Source organism: Chaetomium fimeti (assembly GCF_033439085.1).
Source record: "Chaetomium fimeti strain CBS 168.71 chromosome Unknown B0H64scaffold_6, whole genome shotgun sequence".
Classification (NCBI taxonomy): Eukaryota; Fungi; Ascomycota; class Sordariomycetes; order Sordariales; family Chaetomiaceae; genus Chaetomium; species Chaetomium fimeti.
In genome coordinates, this window is record NW_026944334.1 from 734,973 (window position 1) to 752,963 (window position 17,991).

A 17,991-nucleotide genomic window follows, 5' to 3' on the forward strand; every position below is an offset into this window, starting at 1 on the left:
CCCATATACAATGACTGCCATCCTAATTAGTTTATTGTTGCACCCAAGGAACATTCGCACTTTTTACATCGGACTTAATAGGGCCATGTCTGCTTTTTCGGGAATGCGGCTGTTCGATTGACCACGACTGTGACCGGCGTGGCCGGGGGCTGAGCGACAGTGTGGTGGGTGCACGAGGTCAGCTCGAAAGACGAAGTGATTGTCCAAAAGGGGATGCATCCCCAATGAACAAGATTGATTGGTGGGTGTCAGCTGAAATCCCCAGCTGCGCGGGGAGTTTCTCGCTCTCTCCTCCTCTCATTCCCCTCCATCAGGCTTGCGTGTGCTGTCATGCTACATGTCGGGTGGCTGTCGTGCGGGCAACCACTACAACAGCTATGCTTTGACCGGTGTAGGAGCCTTGCACCACGGGTGAGGAAGTGCGAGGTCGCACTTTTCTCGGCATTGGGTTCGGACGTCGTGAGAAGGGTTGGCCGCATGTTGTGCGGCACAAATGCAGGGCCCGAGTTCTTCTCTCCCCGATCGACGACTGTCCATCTGGAAATGCCCCAGAAATACCTACCGAAGAGAAGAGAGATCCGCCATGAAGATGCAACATTAGCGAGGACTACGTCGCATATGCCCCTATTTGTGCTGCCCGTGGGGGTTTGGAAGCAAAATTGGTGGCGAGGATGTAGGCAAAATAGTCCCCCGTGAGCTGCAACGTGCGCCGGAGGCGCAAATAGTTGGTTTGGTGAACTAAATGCAGGCGTTCAAATTGGCCACATGCCGTAGAAATACTTATCTACGTTCGGTGGTGGTGTCTGACCTGGTATCTTTAACGCTTGTAGTTCCCACTTTTCCTCTTCTCTCCAGCTTTCGATTAACAGAATTAAGTAATAGTACCAGAAGGGCCTCTTGCCTCGCCTACGTATTGCTCATCTCTCACAGTGAGCTTGAATACCACTCAATGTCGACGATCACGCACCCCGACTGCACCAACAGGTTAGCAACTCGCATAAACCACTCGCTAGCGATGTTAGGGCGTAACGCACCGAATGTGTGAACGAAGCCGATCAGGACGGGCAACAGACTGGACACGGCCAGGATTTGCCCCAAAGTCCAGCCGTCCCTGAAGCTCCGAGCCCCAATGGTCCTTGAGAGCTGCTCGCGCTGCTTGTAATAATACCACAACATGACAACCGATCCGGCCATGAGCATCATGACATCTAGTACTCCCAAGATATCCGCCCACCGGCGATACCGCGGCTCCGTTTTGGATATCTTGTGGAGTTCCCGGGCTCTCTGCAACATGTCCGCCCCCTGCTTGCCGTTGAGGTTCCCCAAGATGTTCTGCTCTTTCCGGCTGATAACGCACGGGATAATAAAGGCCGAGATGACTGTACGAATTGCGCAGTAGCCTACCAGGAGACTAAGACCGATGATGACGTCCCGAATCGACAGAGCGCCATAGCCACAGAAGTCGTCCCAGAACTTCTCAAAGTCGAACGGCGACACTGGGCCGTCTCCATTGGCGTGATACAAACCTAGGAAGATGACCAGGGCCAGAAACGCCAGAGCTGACAGTGAAAGCACAACACCCGTTGCGAGGACACGCTTCCGACCTTGGCGGCCAGGCTGGCCGTGATGCATTGCTCTGTGCTTCGCCCGCTCGACTCGGCGGATGCAGGCGCCCACGCGGTAGAACCAGACGGAGACGGTGAGGGCGTAGACCAGCACCCACAGCTCGAGGATCAGGTCCTTGCGGGAGGTCACGCGGACGCTGCCGGCGGCGACGTAGTTGTAGAAGATGGCGCAGGGCAGGGCGAGGGAGAAGACGGCCGCGCCGTCGGAGAAGCCGCTGAAGGAGAGCTTGACCGTGGTGAAGAGGTCGCCGAGCAGGGACCGGGACGAGGTGTGCTTGGAGTTTCGCGGCTCTGTGTGGCCGAGCCTGTATTGCAAGGCGCCACACAAGGCGATGAGGGAGTATAAAACGCCGATGGCCAAGAGGCATATGTAGTAGATAAAAACCTAGGGCCATGTCAGTTGCGGGGGTCAGGTTGGGTGGATGGATCACGTATTGAGGTGCTCTTACCCCCGGACCGTTGACATCGCCGAGCTTATCCCAGTCGAAGCCCAGCTCACAGACTTGCTGCTTGCATGCACGACTCGGTGCGTGGATGACATGGTCGTAGTACGGTATGTCCAGCGGCAGCGAGTCGGTTGCTGAATGCAATGCAGATCCGGTTAGGTTCAGAGCATCGGCAAGACCAAGGAACTCTGTGAGGGCTTCGGTGTAGTTGTCTCGGAGAAGACGTTCCCATATCAATATCTCTCCGTACGAGGCCACGGCTTGAAGGTCAGAAGGCAAAGCCTCGCGAAAATATGTCTCGGTGGCCTGTGCCTCCAACGTTTGGGGCACCCAAAAGGTGACGTTGAATTCGCTGCCGGGCATGGCGTCGATGTCTTCGTAGGACCTCAAGTCAAACCAGGACTGGAGGAATGCTCGGGCGTGGGTGCAGTTGGAACCGAAGTTGAGGGAGGATAGGGGTGGGGGCGTCCAGCTAGGGAAGCTGATGATACCGGAGGACATGTTGCCCGAGGACATGTTGGCGGTGGTGTCTCTGGGGCAAGGTGTATTAGAGGTTGCAGGCCTATCCCGCTATTTGCTAGGTTAGGCCGTGGTAGGGTGTGGGGGGAGATTAGGTTGCTAGGAGTAAGACAGCGTATATCGCGAAGAACCTATACGAAAGCTCCTGAGACGAGGAAGGGAACGGGCGAAGTTGCAAAGTCCATCAGCGTCGCGAGCAGACTCTACTTGCTTTAAGCAGGACGTCGCGAGGCTCTGCGTGGGGCTACACGTGGTGCAGACAGGGCTACGTTGCGCGATGCCTTCCGCCGCCCCCACGGCATCGTCGTCGTTTCGTGTGGGTGTGGACGTGGGTTTGTTGCACTTCCTGATCGCCAGTAAACCCTCAGCTACAAGCTCAGCTATGGCGGTTTGACGACGGACAACGAGGCTGGCGCTATTTTAGTACATGGTTTGCAGCTTGCAGCTGGAGCCGATCCTTCATTGGCTTTCTCGCATGCAGTGCCACCGGCGCAGCTGACTGCATCTTTCAGCTCTAGAAAGGGCAAACAGAGTGCACGTTGATTCCTGCCAGGGAATGGACGCCTTAGCACACTAAAGGGCCCGTTTCCTCTCAAGATCATCGGTCGAATGTTTTGGCAGAATCCTACGGGGGTATGCCGGCGAAATCGGGGACATCTTGCAGGCATAGCCGGTGGCACGGGGCTGGAGATGGGCGTTTCGTGGGTAGCGTTATTGCATGGTTTTAAACGGTTACGGTAGGTAGGAGGAGGCGTGAGGGACGAGCTATGCGTGTCATGATGTAGTAAGTAATAGCAAGTGACGGGAATGGTGCCGGGTGGGAACCGTTGGGGAACATGCCGGAGCGGGAAATACTTCGGACGTCGTGAGCTTTATTCCCGGGCTGTTCCATCAGTGACCTGGTCTGGAAGCGCTGGAGGCGCCGATGGTGTGGGATGCGGTGGTGTGCTTGGCTAGCAGTATGCCACAGCGGGGCCACAGGAGATGCATTCAGTTATCCAGCCCCAGACAAGATAGTTGGCACAGCCACTGGTAACGTTGGGCGGGACAGCGCGGAGGAGCAGAATCAAGTCCCAGTGCTTTCTAGCAGACCACTTTGGGGGACGTTACCTAGGTACTTTAGGATAGCATCCAAGAAAGGGAAGATATGTAAGTACCTACATTCACTATATTCCTTTACACGTTCCATGTAATCGGGCCCCTTTCCTAGGCATTTGTGCGTTAGATATTAATTTCCTTGAGTGAAGGTGGCAGAACAAAGCTCGTGCGTTCTTGTTTGGTCTCGAGCGGGCGAAACTTGTCAATTTGCTGTGCAGCTCTCGACCGAACGGCTTTATGTTTTTATTCTCGAACAAGACGAGCGGGAAAAAGGGATGAATCAGAATTCGGGGTCCTACCTGGTAACCACGGCACCTGTATTCAACTCTATTCACTCTGACCAAGGGAGAAAAGTGCCTAGGATCGAAAATGGGCCTAACCACCATTCTACGCGGGTTCAAAGTCCCCATCTCGGTCCTCGACCGCTTCTTCGAATCCAACGGCGTAATGCAAACCTGGGGTTACCCTCCCAGATACGACCGCCTTCCCCTCCCTGGCTCGGACCGCCCAACCCTGGACCCCCAGTCCGCGTTCCTGCGAACCAAACTGGGCGTTACCCGCCGCGGACGGTGCCAACACTCGCATCTTCATCCCGAACAGGGAGGGAATGTCCCAGTCAACCCATGCCTACGTGGCCTACGCCTATCTCATGGTCTTTGCCCAGCGCCAGATCGACGTCGCCGCGGAGTTGCCCGACACAGCCCCGCCGGGCTTCGCAAGGCTGCGGAGCGAGATTCTGGAATTTGCGACGGAGGGAGAGGAGGGGCTTCTGCACACCGCCGGGATGCAGGGCGGTGAGGGACAAGATCCGTCAAGTTCGTTGTTTATTGTCGTCACCGATGAGCGAGAGTATCCGTTCAAGGGGCCTTTCATGCGGGAGGTGAGTCGCTTTTCCCCACCCATTCCGTTCTGTGGTGTGGCTATCTGCCCCTGGGCTAGATGATTAACTCTTTGATGTCTACTTTATAGTCGGACCTTCGTTGCAACCAGTGCGCGGCGGTATTTGAGGATTGGCTCCTCTTGAAAAGCCACCGAAAGGATGCACACGGAGTTGAGATAGAAAGGGACACTCTACCTGATGACCTTTAGGCCCGATACTTTGTACACTGGTAGGTATAGTTCAAACACTTTTCTCGGGCATTCTTGAAATCAGCTCCGTGGATTTTGGGTGGTACCGTGGTAGACGATCTGTACACTGGCAGGACAGGAACCGAGCATGAAGCTGCCTCGTGCGGCTTGGGTCATTGCACGGAATATACGTAAATAGGTACCCATTTCCCAGGCTCAACGGCTCGGGGTTCATCTCCTCGGCGTACCCGACCGGAAACAATGACAGCTTCTTGTCCTTATCGCTACCAGTTGTGGTCCCGTCTACCTACCTCGGTACATGTAAGCATACACAAAACCTTTACGGGCAAAACCCCGCGTCCACTTCCCATTCGTACCTAGTACCTACCGTAATCAAGCCATCGGGCCGGATGTGTAAAAGGGTACTAGGTAGACCATCATCACCACCTGAGTGACCAGGGCATCTTTGGCGGCTTGGCCCCCAACCTTCTCCGTATGCGGTTGGAAACACACTGTCTCAACCGACACCACGCGGCATGTTTTGTGCTTTCCATTCCTCACACTCAAATCACCAAAAACATTTCGGCCGGCGGGTGCGATGCACTCTCTTAAATCACTCCTTTGTCGACACCGGCGCTTTCCGTCCGAGACAGGTGCCGGCTCTAAAACGAAAGACAACCAGGACGCTGGGCCACCGGACGCGATTTTGCGGAATCAATCGCCGCCCAGGGTGTTTCCATCGTCGGGTTTCGAGGTGATAGCACCCTCGGTCAAGCTCGACGAGGAAACACATTCCTGGTACTCGGTCAAGAACTTCTACCCCGCAGCCATTGGCGAGGTGTTGCAAAGCAGGTACCAGATCGTTGCAAAGCTAGGCTACGGCGCTGCCTCGACTACATGGCTCTGCCGCGATCTCCGACAAGACCGCCACGTTACCGTCAAGATCTACGCGTCGGGTGAGCGCCAGAGCGGCCGCGAGATTGCTGCCCTGAAACACATCGATGTGGTCCTCGACTCGGATGCATCTCGGAAGGCCAATCACATTGGCGCCGCCAGCGTCCGCAGACTTCTCGATGAGTTCCAACTATCGCGCCCAAAGTCGTCTCGAACCAACCTTTGTCTCGTTTTTGATGCACTAGGGGCCTCACTGGCTGACGTGAGGAAGCTTGCGTTCGGCGGTCGAATGCCGATCGATGTGGTGAAATGCGTCGCTTTTTACATCCTGCAAGCTCTCGATTTCGTCCACCGTCAGGCCAAGCTTGTCCACGCGGGTGGGTTTGTTTTGGGGGTTGATATGCCCTTCATACGTCAACACTCGATCAAACCCATTACTGACTTTTGGTTCAATAAACCTAGACATCCAGGAAGACAACATCATGTTTGCCGTTGGGGACTCGTCTGAGTGGCAAGCGGTTGAGGAGGCCGAGATGGCGGAACCCACCCCGCGCAAAACCTACAAAGGTCACGCCATCTACTCGACTAGGGTGATGGAGCTCCCGGTCCCGACGATACCAGTTCTGTGCGACTTTGGAGAAGCACGATTCGGGAGCGAGTCGTATGGTGAACATGCCATGCCGGACCTGTACCGTGCCCCCGAGATCCTGCTGCGCATCGAGTGGGACAGGATGATCGATATCTGGGCCTTGGGCTTAGTGGTAAGCCGGCCGAGAACCTGTTCCTTCGTTCTGATATGCTGATCCTGCTGATGTGAGAAGCTGTGGACGCTGGTGGAAGGGACAAACTTGTTCACGAACAACGAAGGCGGCCGTTGGAAATCGGCGCGGCCCCATATGGCCCGCATGATTAGCCTCCTCGGGCCGCCTCCCCAGTACATTTTGGACATGACTCCGGTGACGAAGGGCTTCTTTGATAAGACAGGTGAGGAGGGAGGCCCATGATTATCCACGACATGAGGGTCTTATCGTTGATAACTTGTAAACACTCAAGGCTTATGACTGACCGTACATGTGCTTAGGGAAACTCAAGAAAGGGCATAAAGTCGTCGAGACCTCGTTGGAGGATGAGTTAACGGCATTAGAAGGCGAGGGCAAAGCCGACTTTTTGCGATTTCTCAGGCGCATGCTTCATTGGGACCAAATGGAGCGGGCGACCGCCCGAGAGCTGCTCGAGGACCCATGGCTGACGATAACGGACGATGCTAGCTCGGAGCCCGAAGAGGAGGGATAAAGAGAACGCTTTGGCTCGCTTGGTGGGCGACACTATTGGCAATCGTAACGCATAAACCGACGTAAGAGAGGTCCAGCCCTCATTTAGCGCAGTTAATGGTACAAAGGTAATGCTACGGCGAAGAAAGATTTGCATCCATGACCGTCATGGCAATCCAGCCTCGAGCAAGGTGTGACGTCACCCCTTCCACGACCGGACAACTCCATAAAAGATGTTCATTGCCACAAATAAAACAGAAATTCCGAGATTTCTGGGAGGCCAATAAATTGTTTCAGACAACTTACAAAGCCAGTGACACCAAAACTCATATTTTCTCTGCCATTGCAAGAGTATCGCTAGAATGTCGTCGGGCCTTAAGGATAAGAAAGGAGAAGCCATTAGCGAAGGCGATCATGTCTTTGCCCGTTCACGTGGTGGCAGACACGAAGGCGATGTCGAAAAGATTGTTACATCCAAGGAGGAGGCCGAGGAGGAGGGTGTCAAGCACCCACCAAAGGTACAGACTCTTCGCTTCCTGTTATAAACTACTCATCAAACGCTTGGTGAGCTAAACATTGGTTCTAGGTCCTCTTCACAGACCAGCATGGTCATAATGTGCAGCACAACCCGGGAACTGTGCAACATGGGGAGTACAAAAAATAACCCGAAGTTCAGGGGGACGTGGTGGTTTGATGAGGGTGAAACCATCGGTGGTTGATCAGGCAAACTGAAAACTTGGCGGAACATCAATTAAAGGGTGACTAGTCTAGTGGTCAGGACGTTTCGTTGTGGTGTCTCTCCGAAGAAACCCCGGTTCGATTCCGGGGTCGCCCATTCATTTTGATGTTTTATTTTTGACTACTGTCTGTTTTCACACCTGCCTGTTGGGCTCAGGGACCCGGTCATTCGCCTGCTAGAAACCGATTTCATAGGGATATGTTCTAGGTGTGTTGTCTGAGTGACAATGTACCTAATGTTACGTTCTTATATGCCTGCACCAAAACATTTGTATTGCAATCGTACTCGTCTTTCTCGTGGGGAACATGCTCGAGTTTTAGGACTTCGGTATGTACAGCAACCGACCTGAAGTACAAACTTCCAACCCCTAGCCAACAAAGGACCAACCGTCACTCAACGGAACCATAATGGTGCCGGAATCTTTTGTGTGTCCGCCGGTGTCCGAAAATAGGTCTCGCTTGGTGAAAATGCATGGTCAAAAAAACGCCATTTCGAGACCGTCACATTACCAGATTTTGGGATCTGGGCCGCATGCTTTTACGAATAACCGATGCTCGCCTCGCGTTGGCAGTCCCACGATGGGAAACCTCGGAATGAGCCGTCGAGAGTGAACTGAAGCGTCACTTGCCGAGCACTCTCTTTCTGGACAGAAGAACAGGCTGAATGGAAGCCGGAGCACCCAACGGCTAACGGTTAGAGCCGTCATTACGGCCCACTTACCAAGGGAAGAGGTTGGAAAGCAAATGGGAACCAAATGGCAAGGCGCCCCAAAAAACGGGGAAACACGGCTTCTCCATTCCCCGCACAACCCCATTCTTCCCCGGTTCCCCAACTTGTGCGGGGGAATTCTATGGGTGGAAAAACATGATGGGGACCTCGACCGGGGGTTCATTACCTCATCTTGGCAGAGGGGAACCAAGGTCGAGATTTAGGATAAATTGAAGTGTGGAAATCAACCACTTGGCAACAGGGGCGATGCGACTCTCGATTCCAGCGTCCCGGGAGCATTTATACAACGGGGGACGATCCCCCAACAAGTCGGTCAACATGGTACGCCAGCATCGCTTCTCGACGCCGCGCTCAACCTCACAACCATGCGGTGTTTACTGCTGCTCGCGGCCATTGGCTTCGCTGCCGCAGAAGACGGCCTTAGTGGCTGGTTGCGGTATGCCCGGATCAAGGGAGCAAATGGTTACCACAACAAGCTCCCCTCCGCCATCGTCACCTTAAACGCAACCGAGGGATCACCGGTCTACACGGCAGGCCAGGAACTCTCCGATGGCATCAGGGGCATCTTCGGCAAGGAGCTGGAACTTGACACCGCCAGCACCCGCAAGACCCCGCGTGACACCACGGCTACCGTTGGAACCGTCACCGCATACCTCGACAGCAACCCCGGCGCTGCAGACCGCCTTCCGGAGCTAGTCGACGATGGTTTCTACCTCAGCGTTTCAAAGGGGAACGTCCTGATCCTTGGCCAGAACGAGCGCGGTACCCTGTACGGCGCGTTCCACTACCTCTCTCTGCTCGCTCAGGGTAACGCCTCGGACTTCACCGTGACCTCCAACCCTGATGCCCCAATCCGCTGGGTGAACCAGTGGGACAACATGCAAGACGGTGGCACCCACGGCAGCGTCGAGAGAGGGTATGGCGGCGACTCCATCTTCTTCTGGGATGGCAAGATCCGCGATGACCTGACCCGGGCTGGCCAGTACGCCCGCCTGCTCGCCTCCATCGGCCTCAACGCTGTGGTTGTCAACAACGTCAACGCGGACGCCAAAACCCTGACCCCGGAGAACATGGACGGTCTGGCGCGGATTGCGGATGTGTTCCGACCGTATGGTGTCCAGCTCGGCGTGTCGCTCAACTTCGCCGCCCCTGAAACCCTCGGCGGTCTGGACTCGTTCGACCCCCTGGACGAGACCGTTGCCAGCTGGTGGAAGGACATCACGGACGAGCTCTACAAGAGAATCCCCGATATGGCCGGCTATCTCGTCAAGGCCAACTCGGAGGGACAGCCGGGCCCCATGACGTACAACAGAACCCTGGCTGATGGCGCCAACATGTTTGCCCACGCCCTCAAGCCCCATGGTGGTATCATTCTGTTCCGTGCCTTTGTCTACGACCACAGGTCCCTGAATCAAACCCTCGACTGGAAGGCCGACCGCGCCAATGCCGCCGGTGACTACTTCGACGGCCTCGATGACAAGTTTGAAGACAACGTTGTCATCCAGATCAAGCACGGCCCCATTGACTTCCAGGTTCGCGAGCCCGTGTCCCCGCTCTTCGCTCACTTGGTCGAGACCCCCTCCGCCATCGAGCTGCAAGTCACGCAAGAGTACCTTGGCCAGCAGGCACACTTGGTATACCTCGCCCCCATGTGGAAGGAGATCCTCGACTTTGACTTCCGCGTCGACGGCAAGCCCTCGCGCACCTCCGACATCCTCAACGGCAAGCGCTTCAACCGCAAGCTAGGCGGCTACGCGGGTGTCGTTAACGTCGGCACCAACACGACCTGGCTCGGCAGCCACCTCGCCATGTCCAACCTGTACGCCTACGGCCGTCTCGCCTGGGACCCGTCGGCCACCTCCGAGGGCATGCTAGAGGAGTGGATTAAGATGACCTTCAGCGACGACAAAAAGGTGCTCGACGTCATTACCAAGCTGTCCATGCAGTCGTGGCCCGCGTACGAGGACTACACTGGCAACCTGGGCATCCAGACGCTGTGCGACATCCTCTTGGGCCACTACGGCCCTAACCCGGCCTCGCAGGACGGCAACCCCTGGGGTCAGTGGACGCGCGCGGACGCCGATACTATCGGCATGGACCGCACGGTCTGGAACGGAACGGGCTTCGCGGGGCAATACCCGGAGGAGATCGCCGCGATGTACGAAAACATCGAGACCACGCCGGATGACTTGCTCCTCTGGTTCCACCACGTGCCCTACACGCAGGTGCTCAAGTCGGGCAAGACGGTGATCCAGCACTTCTACGACGCGCACTACGCGGGCAGCGCCGTGGCGCAGACCTTCCCGCAGCTGTGGGAGACGCTGCGGGGGCGGCCGGGCATCGACGACGAGCGCTTCGACCACGTCATGTACCGGCTCGTGTACCAGGCCGGCCACTCGCTGGTGTGGCGCGACAGCATCAACACCTTCTACCACAACAAGTCGGGCATCGCGGACGAGCAAGGGCGCGTCGGCAACCACCCGCACCGCATCGAGGCCGAGGCCATGAAGCTGGTCGGGTACGAGCCCTACGACGTGTCCCCCTTCGAGGCCGCCAGCGGCGCCCGCTGCGTCGTCGCCAAGGACAACTCGACCGCCGCCACCGCCAGCGTCAAGCTGCGCGACGTCGAGACCGGCACGTACGACGTCGCCGTCAACTACTACGACATGGCCCTCGGCAACTCCACCTGGGAGCTGTACGTGGGCTGCGACCGCATCGGCAAGTGGAAGGGCGACCAGGAGTACATCCTCGGCCGCGCCCCCTCGCCGTACATTGACGGCCAGACCGCCTCGCGCATCACCTTCAAGGGCGTGCACATCAAGAAGGGGAACACCCTCAAGATTGTTGGCAAGCCGGATGGACTCGAGCCGGCCCCGCTCGACTACGTGTCCATTCTGCCCGAGGGGACTGTGGACTGAAAGCGGGAGGACGGTTGAGGGTGTTGAGACGAAGCTTCTATTAATTAGATGTAATTTAATCCACAATTGAACCATCATTACAACCATTCGAGTTTAAGGGGTACAGGGGCGAGTTTAGTGATTAGGTTACCTAATTATTGATGATATTCAAGGACACAATGCTTCTCAACCTTACCTAGCTTGAACTCCTAGCCCTAACTTGTATCCCCGTATGTTGATCCTTGAGAGGACCGAACATTGCTCCGTTCAACCGAGGTTAGGGGTTTGTAACATTGTCATGAACGTAGTTACGAAGGGTCATGAGAAGAGTGCCTAGTAAAGAGACACATAAGGGTCATCAAGTACTATACCGATGACGGGTGGCGGAGAAATAACAGATTACCTAACTGGTATGCGACTATCTGTAACTATCACCTCGGCCCGACCATTCGAGGCCCAGTCACCCCAACACTTTGAAGTAAACAATGACCCCAGCAATATGCTGCGTAATTAGAACGGAGGAGCGCAGCTCAGAAGATCCCGCCTGAACGCCCGAGTGACCGACACACTCGGTACAGCCTACCAACGACGAACACGGGCGTGCTCATACGCAGCCTGGGAATAGCTACACCATGCATCACGCCACTTTCCTACCATGGCCGAGACTTTGCACTTTGAAGGTGACTCCGTTGCCGATGCCACACATGTCGACCTTTCCCGTGAAGGCGGAAAGAGTTGGGGGTGCCGAATGTGATTGTGCCTTGTTCGGCGTCGCAGTTGATGACGAAGGAAGATTAGACGATCCAAGGTCGGAGAGGAGAAAGGGCGAGGGCAAGAACAACTGTATATAAGGCGACCGTAAGAGCTGGCACATCCTAGCCGTTCTTGGTCCGACCCTTGGAAGTATTATTTATAATATACCTATGCCATTCACTTCTTCCTACGCCATTCCAAATCCTTCTCCAACAAAGGCACAACCCCCCGATAAACCTTCTCATACAATTCTCCATCCTCTAGCCCACGGCCTCGCTGAGATCCCCGACCCTCATAGAGACAGCATTCCACCGCCTCCTCGCACTCCTCGCCCATCAACTTTACATTGGGCATCAGGGCCTGCGCAGCCACAAAGTCCGCCATCAGATCTACGGCGCCGCCCGCGGGAGAACCAGCAGTGGTACACCGCGAGTCGAGCGGCTGCCACAGGAGCACCTCTATCAGCAGGCACGCCAGCGACAGCAGCGTCGGATTGCGATTCGCGATCAGCCCCCCTTCCAGCTTCACCACTTGTTCTTCCTCTTCGGGGGGGTACTGTACGTGTACCGTGGGCGGCGCTGCCGAGTTGGCGAGATGTTGTAGGAGTAATGGGCGCGAGTACATGGCTGCCGGGTCGGGGCCGTTGTGTTCCTGGAGGAAGAAGATGTGACTACTGGTGAGGATGGTCGGGAACCAGGGGGTGTCGTGCAGTTGCAGGATGCTGCAGGAAATCGTCAGGGCAAGCTGGAGACGGCCGGTGAGAGGTATGACCGGGAAGCGGTTGTGCGCAAGGATGTCGCTCAGGGAGACGAGAGACCGGGGTTGGGAGTCATTGTCTGAAGTGTCAGGTTTGATGGAGTATCTTTTGGTGGGCCGTCCGACCTGGTTGTCGAGGATACCGTAGCTATCGAAGAGTTTGTTTTCGGACTGACTGAGTTTCTCGCACAGGTTCAGGCCGACTCCGAAACCAGCAAAATCATCGCTGCTGACAATGCCTGGAGCCAAGTGGGGGAGAAGCGTATCAGGGTAGGGGGAAGTTCTCCATGTTTTTTCGACGACAACCCTTTGCCAGCTCAGCAGTGCTCCTGTTTCGTGTTTTGTCTCCTGACTATGGGTCATTGTCTCATGGGAGATGGCCAACCGGTATGAAAAGTCTATACAAGTAATGTCGTCGAAGTTCGTGTAGTGCTGCAGGTCCAATCCGACTGTATGCGTGTATGCGCAGTGAAAGCTGGTCTGCAAGGCGTAGTATAACCTCTCTGACACGTCCCGAGCTTTCCAGAAAATACCTGCGTGACGCAGGGGCTCGCGCTCAGGCTTCGGCCTTATATTATAATAATCCGTGATAGACTTTAGGTTTGATAAGTGACTATCGATGGCGGAGAGGCGCTCCTCGATGTGTTTGAAATTTGGGGGCGATAAAACTTGAAGACTATGCCGGAACCCTGAGGCGTTATTTTGGGTGTCTAGTGCGGACTGGGTTTCGTCAATCACATCCACAGTGAGTTTAAGGGCATCTTTGAAATCCACGATTGACGACCCCGAAAGTCGGGCCTGAACCTTTTTTTCGACGCTTTTATGAGACCAAAAATTCTGTTCATTCGCCACAGCCAAAACTTCAATTTTGGAGCAGGGGACCAGCCCATCCAGGAGCTTCTCTAGTATAGAATTGAGAATTAACCGCTTCGATTGCAGGTTCTTAGCAAGACCCTGCAGCCTTTTGTAATACCTATTATCCTGGTTGTTTTCCGAGCGTACGTTCCCCATGGTGATTTAAACGAGTAGGTCTCCTAGGACGTCGAGGGAGCTCCGGTGGTGAGGCTCCGAGGATCACTAGACTATAATATCACTAGCTGAGACGAACTATCTGTTATGTGGTGCAAACCTCTAGACGTTTTAGCATCCTGAGGGTGGGATGTATGGCCTTTAAAATATCGAAAGTCGTGCTGAGAAAGGGAAAAGAATGATATAATTAGGTCGATTGTTGAATCTGCACATATCACCTGCTTGACAATGCGTACAACAAGCGTAGAGGTATTGATTAATTTAGAACAATGGCACAATGCCTCGTAGCTTTGTTAGTTAAGGCCCGTCAAGATAACAAGGGATTGAGTGTGCCTTCCACTGCCGTACTCCGACTCAGTAAGGTAGGTACCTAAGTACCTAGGTGGGTAGTGAGGTAGGTAATTATAGCAGCACTAACGCCACCTGGGCCGGCACTAGGAATAGTTCTCTCCCTTTGTCCTGGTCTAACATATTCGAGGCCGGAAAATGTACTGATAGAGGTAGATAGGTCGGTAAGGACCTATTCTGTTGTGTATGGGTGCAGGTGCGGGAGAGGGAGGAGTTGGTTGTGGTAGGGAAGGGGGAAAGTGTTTATTTCTTCGGAATCCGTGTACAATTTAGGCTTGTTGAATCAGTATGTTATTGTAATTCATTCACTGCCATTGCAGGAGGCGTTGAACAGGGTGGTCAATTTCTATTTTTAGAACTAGTTATCACTCCAAAACAGCCTCGGTGGGGAGCGTCCTCAAGATGCTGCTGCGTTGATCCATGTGGTGTTCTATCAAGTTGTTTTTGTGACAATAGGCAAGACCTGTGCGTGTTATACGGGTTTTATAGCGCATGTTTGGGTTTGCTTGCGTACGAGCCTCAGCGACCTGCACGTTCCGGCTTGGCTATTTTGGCGGAATTCATGAGTTTACCGTTGTTCCTTTTCCGAGCGAGGTAATAACCAGAGTTACAATTGTCTTATCACTGCCCACTTTCTCAGTCCCTGGTCCAGTACCCGCCAAATTCCCGCCGAACACCACCAATCAATCCCAAATCTTATTGTCCCGAAACAGTGGTTGCCCTTTCCTTTTGCTTACGGGGCTTGACCAACCAAGCGAATTTCCGCTCCAGCTCCTCCTCCAGCTTTGGAAAGTCAACACATTAGTTACATTACAAAAACAATGATTACGACGAGGGTCAAGGTTTTGCATACCATTTCGTTCCTTTTGAATACGATCCAGATGCCGACGGCAAAAAAGATAGTCGCCGCAGCCGTGGGAAGATACCAGTACCAGGACGGGTGTGAATCGAAGATATCGACGTTCATCCCGAAGAGCGACTAGTCCAGGTGTTAGCGTGGCGCAGTCGGGTGAGGGAGTTTGATGTTACTACGGGGCCATGTTTATGTACGTACCGAGATGTATGTGAGGGGGAGGAAAATGAACTATCCACAGGGCGAGAGGGAGATTAGCCAGGGTACTCTGCTTGTAGGACATTTATGTCCGGCCAATGCTGGGTGGGGAGTCTAGGGACCTACCGTGATCCATGTCAGGCGTTTCATGCTGTTGCTCGTTGAGGTGGAATGCTTGGCTTCGGCGATGGCTGTCAGGTTGAATTCCTGGGCACGGGAGGCTTGTGTGAGGATTTTACAAAGGAGTAATCAGCATGTACGGTACCTGGACATACCGTTTGGATCAACTCTTGCGACTTTGGGTTGAGCTTTTCGAGTCTCATGCTGATAACATCGTTGAACTCCTGGATGATGTCCCAGAGTTTTTTGGCCTTTTCCTCGGTGCCACCGAGGCGGCCGTACTCGGACTCGAAATGGTAGAGTTTCTCAACCTGGAGTTTGAGGTAGTCCTGCAGTTCGATCCACACACCCGCGTCCACTAGGAGACGCTGTATTAGGTCAGGGTCCCTGCCCCCTTGTCGAAGCATGGTTTTCCTCTATTGGTGTGGGCGAAGATGGCACGGTTAGTATAAATGTAGCCCAATATAAGATTATATCACGTATCCAAGCAAACCGAGTTCAAGATGGAAAGGAAAGGGAAAGCTGGAGAAACGGGAGAAAATGAGATAGGACAGAAGGGGTTGGAATTACATACCTCATTTGAAAGGTGATCGTCCGCGTCCGCGCAGATTCGGAGCCACTCCGCCTTGAGATCTTCGAGGAACTGTTTAAAGAAATCGACGCCGTCATCTGGCATCCCCCCGTTGCGCAGGGTGCTGAAGTGGGTGACGCTTTTCCAGCTCTGTCCTGTTCGGCTGCCCCCTGTGCGTAGGCCTTCTCCTGAATTGGGACTTTCCACCACGGTCCACCTAATCATTAGCAACTTACCAGAGCCCGGGTCCGGGACTGTGGGGTTGAGTAACTGCGACAAGGATAGGAAGTAGACGGCACATATGTAGTCGCCGCTGCCGCCCTGCGCTGGGTGATCAAACACTGGAATCATTGGCCTGAAGGGGTAGAGCGTAGCTAGGGGACGATTCAGTATGCGGTCAACCAGGGTTGTTGGAGGTGTTGTCAGGGACTTGGTGGTGAATATGCTTTGGGCATTATTAGCAATGGTCTAGTGCTCGCGTTGGGAGCTTGCCTGAGTAAAGTGATTAAGGAAAACCAGTCTCACATCAACTGTCGCAGGTAGGGCAACGGGGGAGTAGAGAGTGTTCTGAGGTAGAGAAATTCGCTTTCTGAGAAATCGTCAATTCGTGTGCCGTGTCTTGCACTCTCCAGCACCCTGATAGCGCGTGCATTGTGGTTGCCGCAGAGCTGAAGCCAGTCGTCGGCGCTGATGTTCTTTGTTAGGCCTACCGACGACTTGAGGAACAGGTCCACGAGGGAGAGACAAGACTCTCGCAGTGCGAGTCGGACCGGTGTCAGGCCGTCGTTGTCTTTGATAGTGAGGTCTGGCTTTGGATCGGCGGCGAGAAGGGCTTTGGCCATTTCGACAGGCTCCCAGCCCTTAGGCCCCTCACGCTTTACAACAGCGTGAAGAGCCGTCCCTCCCCACTGGTGTTCCTTGTTGACATTGTATCCGACGTCAAGTAGGCGCCGTACTATGTCGTCCTTCCCATTCTGCACCTGTTCGTAGAGGCTGGTGTTATCGGAGGATAAAAGTTCATCGAGGACAGCCTGGGTGTGGGGAACAGCCCGGAGGGCTGCTATCAACGGCGTGATACCATCGTCGGCCGCTGCGTTAGCATTTGCGTGGGCTCGGAGGAGGGCCTTGACGACCGTGTCACTGTTGGACACGGCCCGCGTAGTGAAGAGGCCTCCAGCCCTCCTTGGTCCTCGCATTTGTCCTTACGTTCACGTCTGCCCCAAGTTCGATCAGATATTGAACGACGTCGCCATGCCCTTTCTCGGCCGCGCAGCACAACGGGGTCTTGCCATCCAAATCGGCCAGATCCGGTTTGATCCTGCCTTTCTGATTGAGAAAGGATTCAACGCTGTCCAGTCCCCCTAGCTCGCTGGCAAGCGACAGGGCAGTCTAACCGGTTTCACTATCCTTCATGAGAAGATCTACAACATAATCCCACAGGGCCAAGACGCTGATGACCTGGTGCTTGTGGGCTCGTACGGCGCAGAAGAGGGGGTTTTGTGCCCCGCTAGGCATTAGTGACGCCCGCGGACTCTGGAGGAGCTCGTTCACCGCGTCGACATGCCCCTTCTCAGCAGCCAGGGACAAAGCGGTGTGTCCGGCTCTGTTGATCGCGTCGGGGTCGATGGCCTCGAGGGTAAGAAGCCGTCGGACGGTACGAGTCATCCCATTTTGTGACGCTAGAGCCAAAAGCGTTGTCGATTCTAGACCCTGCGAGCTCGTATCCACATGTTCAACCTGGAGGAGAACGATAGCAATCTCCTCGTGCTTGCCTTCGATAGCGCGCACCAATGCCGTCTTACGATCCTTGTCTTTTTGGTTAACCTTGACCCGATGCTGCAGCAAGAGGTTGACCACCTTCAAATGGCCTCCTTGGGCTGCGCACACCAGCGGGGCAAATTGTTCGTTACCATCCAAGGTGTCCGCAACATCTGGGTATATTTCCACCAGCCGTGTTACCACCAACACCTTGCCCTGCCGTGCAGCCTGGGAAAGCAGGCGGCCCGGTGTGCCCGGTGGTAGTCCTACGTCCTGGCGGCGCAACAAGAGGTAGATCGGCTCCCAGTCATCGCGTTCC

The 17,991-nt window shown here is 54.7% G+C and overlaps 7 protein-coding genes and 1 non-coding gene across 8 annotated transcripts; 5 read left to right on the forward strand and 3 right to left on the reverse strand.

Annotated features, from left to right (window-relative positions):
- Window positions 1-821: 821 nt before the first annotated feature.
- On the reverse strand, window positions 822-2,778 carry B0H64DRAFT_205164 (uncharacterized protein). Its single transcript, XM_062799327.1, has 3 exons — window positions 2,075-2,778; window positions 1,035-2,010; window positions 822-972 (listed from the first exon to the last, which is right to left on the reverse strand). Exons 1-3 carry the CDS (start codon window positions 2,585-2,587, stop codon window positions 947-949), a joined length of 1,515 nt encoding a protein of 504 aa, XP_062656567.1. The 5' UTR covers window positions 2,588-2,778; the 3' UTR covers window positions 822-946.
- A 938-nt stretch (window positions 2,779-3,716) lies between these two features.
- Window positions 3,717-5,043, forward strand: B0H64DRAFT_403391 (uncharacterized protein). The gene is made up of 4 exons (XM_062804303.1): window positions 3,717-3,739; window positions 4,038-4,257; window positions 4,289-4,568; window positions 4,658-5,043. Exons 2-4 carry the CDS (start codon window positions 4,058-4,060, stop codon window positions 4,775-4,777), a joined length of 600 nt encoding a protein of 199 aa, XP_062656568.1. The 5' UTR covers window positions 3,717-3,739; window positions 4,038-4,057; the 3' UTR covers window positions 4,778-5,043.
- Window positions 5,044-5,354: 311 nt separating this feature from the next.
- B0H64DRAFT_327167 (kinase-like domain-containing protein) lies at window positions 5,355-6,943 on the forward strand (the record flags this gene model as incomplete). The annotated part of the gene is made up of 4 exons (XM_062800770.1): window positions 5,355-6,027; window positions 6,113-6,438; window positions 6,469-6,634; window positions 6,756-6,943. The coding sequence occupies 4 exons, from the start codon at window positions 5,355-5,357 to the stop codon at window positions 6,941-6,943; spliced, it is 1,353 nt and encodes a 450-aa protein (XP_062656569.1).
- A 340-nt stretch (window positions 6,944-7,283) lies between these two features.
- B0H64DRAFT_444358 (uncharacterized protein) lies at window positions 7,284-7,585 on the forward strand (the record flags this gene model as incomplete). Its single annotated transcript, XM_062806777.1, has 2 exons — window positions 7,284-7,439; window positions 7,508-7,585. The coding sequence occupies 2 exons, from the start codon at window positions 7,284-7,286 to the stop codon at window positions 7,583-7,585; spliced, it is 234 nt and encodes a 77-aa protein (XP_062656570.1).
- Window positions 7,586-7,677: 92 nt separating this feature from the next.
- B0H64DRAFT_t121 lies at window positions 7,678-7,756 on the forward strand. Its single transcript has one exon. It is a non-coding gene; the product is annotated as a tRNA-His (tRNA).
- Window positions 7,757-8,575: 819 nt separating this feature from the next.
- On the forward strand, window positions 8,576-11,418 carry B0H64DRAFT_403393 (glycoside hydrolase superfamily). Its single transcript, XM_062804304.1, has one exon. It carries the CDS (start codon window positions 8,755-8,757, stop codon window positions 11,305-11,307), a length of 2,553 nt encoding a protein of 850 aa, XP_062656571.1. The 5' UTR covers window positions 8,576-8,754; the 3' UTR covers window positions 11,308-11,418.
- Window positions 11,419-12,183: 765 nt separating this feature from the next.
- On the reverse strand, window positions 12,184-13,158 carry B0H64DRAFT_465004 (uncharacterized protein; the record flags this gene model as incomplete). Its single annotated transcript, XM_062807649.1, has 1 exon — window positions 12,184-13,158. The coding sequence occupies one exon, from the start codon at window positions 13,156-13,158 to the stop codon at window positions 12,217-12,219; it is 942 nt and encodes a 313-aa protein (XP_062656572.1). The 3' UTR covers window positions 12,184-12,216.
- Window positions 13,159-15,351: 2,193 nt separating this feature from the next.
- Window positions 15,352-17,206, reverse strand: B0H64DRAFT_205258 (uncharacterized protein). The gene is made up of 3 exons (XM_062799328.1): window positions 16,440-17,206; window positions 15,918-16,359; window positions 15,352-15,759 (listed from the first exon to the last, which is right to left on the reverse strand). Exons 1-3 carry the CDS (start codon window positions 17,108-17,110, stop codon window positions 15,418-15,420), a joined length of 1,455 nt encoding a protein of 484 aa, XP_062656573.1. The 5' UTR covers window positions 17,111-17,206; the 3' UTR covers window positions 15,352-15,417.
- Between the last annotated feature and the right edge of the window lie 785 nt (window positions 17,207-17,991).

Excerpts from the sequence above, each read along its gene's own strand:
- B0H64DRAFT_403393 (XM_062804304.1), top strand. The coding sequence starts at position 8,755 with ATGCGGTGTTTACTGCTGCTCGCGGCCATTGGCTTCGCTGCCGCAGAA.
- B0H64DRAFT_205164 (XM_062799327.1), bottom strand. The coding sequence starts at position 2,587 with ATGTCCTCGGGCAACATGTCCTCCGGTATCATCAGCTTCCCTAGCTGG. Across the intron at positions 2,011-2,074 it reads GCGATGTCAACGGTCCGGGG|GTTTTTATCTACTACATATG; the intron begins GTAAGAGCACCT and ends ACATGGCCCTAG. Across the intron at positions 973-1,034 it reads CGGCTTCGTTCACACATTCG|TCGGGGTGCGTGATCGTCGA; the intron begins GTGCGTTACGCC and ends CTGTTGGTGCAG.
- B0H64DRAFT_403391 (XM_062804303.1), top strand. The coding sequence starts at position 4,058 with ATGGGCCTAACCACCATTCTACGCGGGTTCAAAGTCCCCATCTCGGTC. Across the intron at positions 4,258-4,288 it reads GGCGTTACCCGCCGCGGACG|GGAGGGAATGTCCCAGTCAA; the intron begins GTGCCAACACTC and ends CATCCCGAACAG. Across the intron at positions 4,569-4,657 it reads AGGGGCCTTTCATGCGGGAG|TCGGACCTTCGTTGCAACCA; the intron begins GTGAGTCGCTTT and ends TCTACTTTATAG.
- B0H64DRAFT_205258 (XM_062799328.1), bottom strand. The coding sequence starts at position 17,110 with ATGCGAGGACCAAGGAGGGCTGGAGGCCTCTTCACTACGCGGGCCGTG. Across the intron at positions 16,360-16,439 it reads CCCTACCTGCGACAGTTGAT|CATATTCACCACCAAGTCCC; the intron begins GTGAGACTGGTT and ends TAATGCCCAAAG. Across the intron at positions 15,760-15,917 it reads ACGATCACCTTTCAAATGAG|AGGAAAACCATGCTTCGACA; the intron begins GTATGTAATTCC and ends CCACACCAATAG.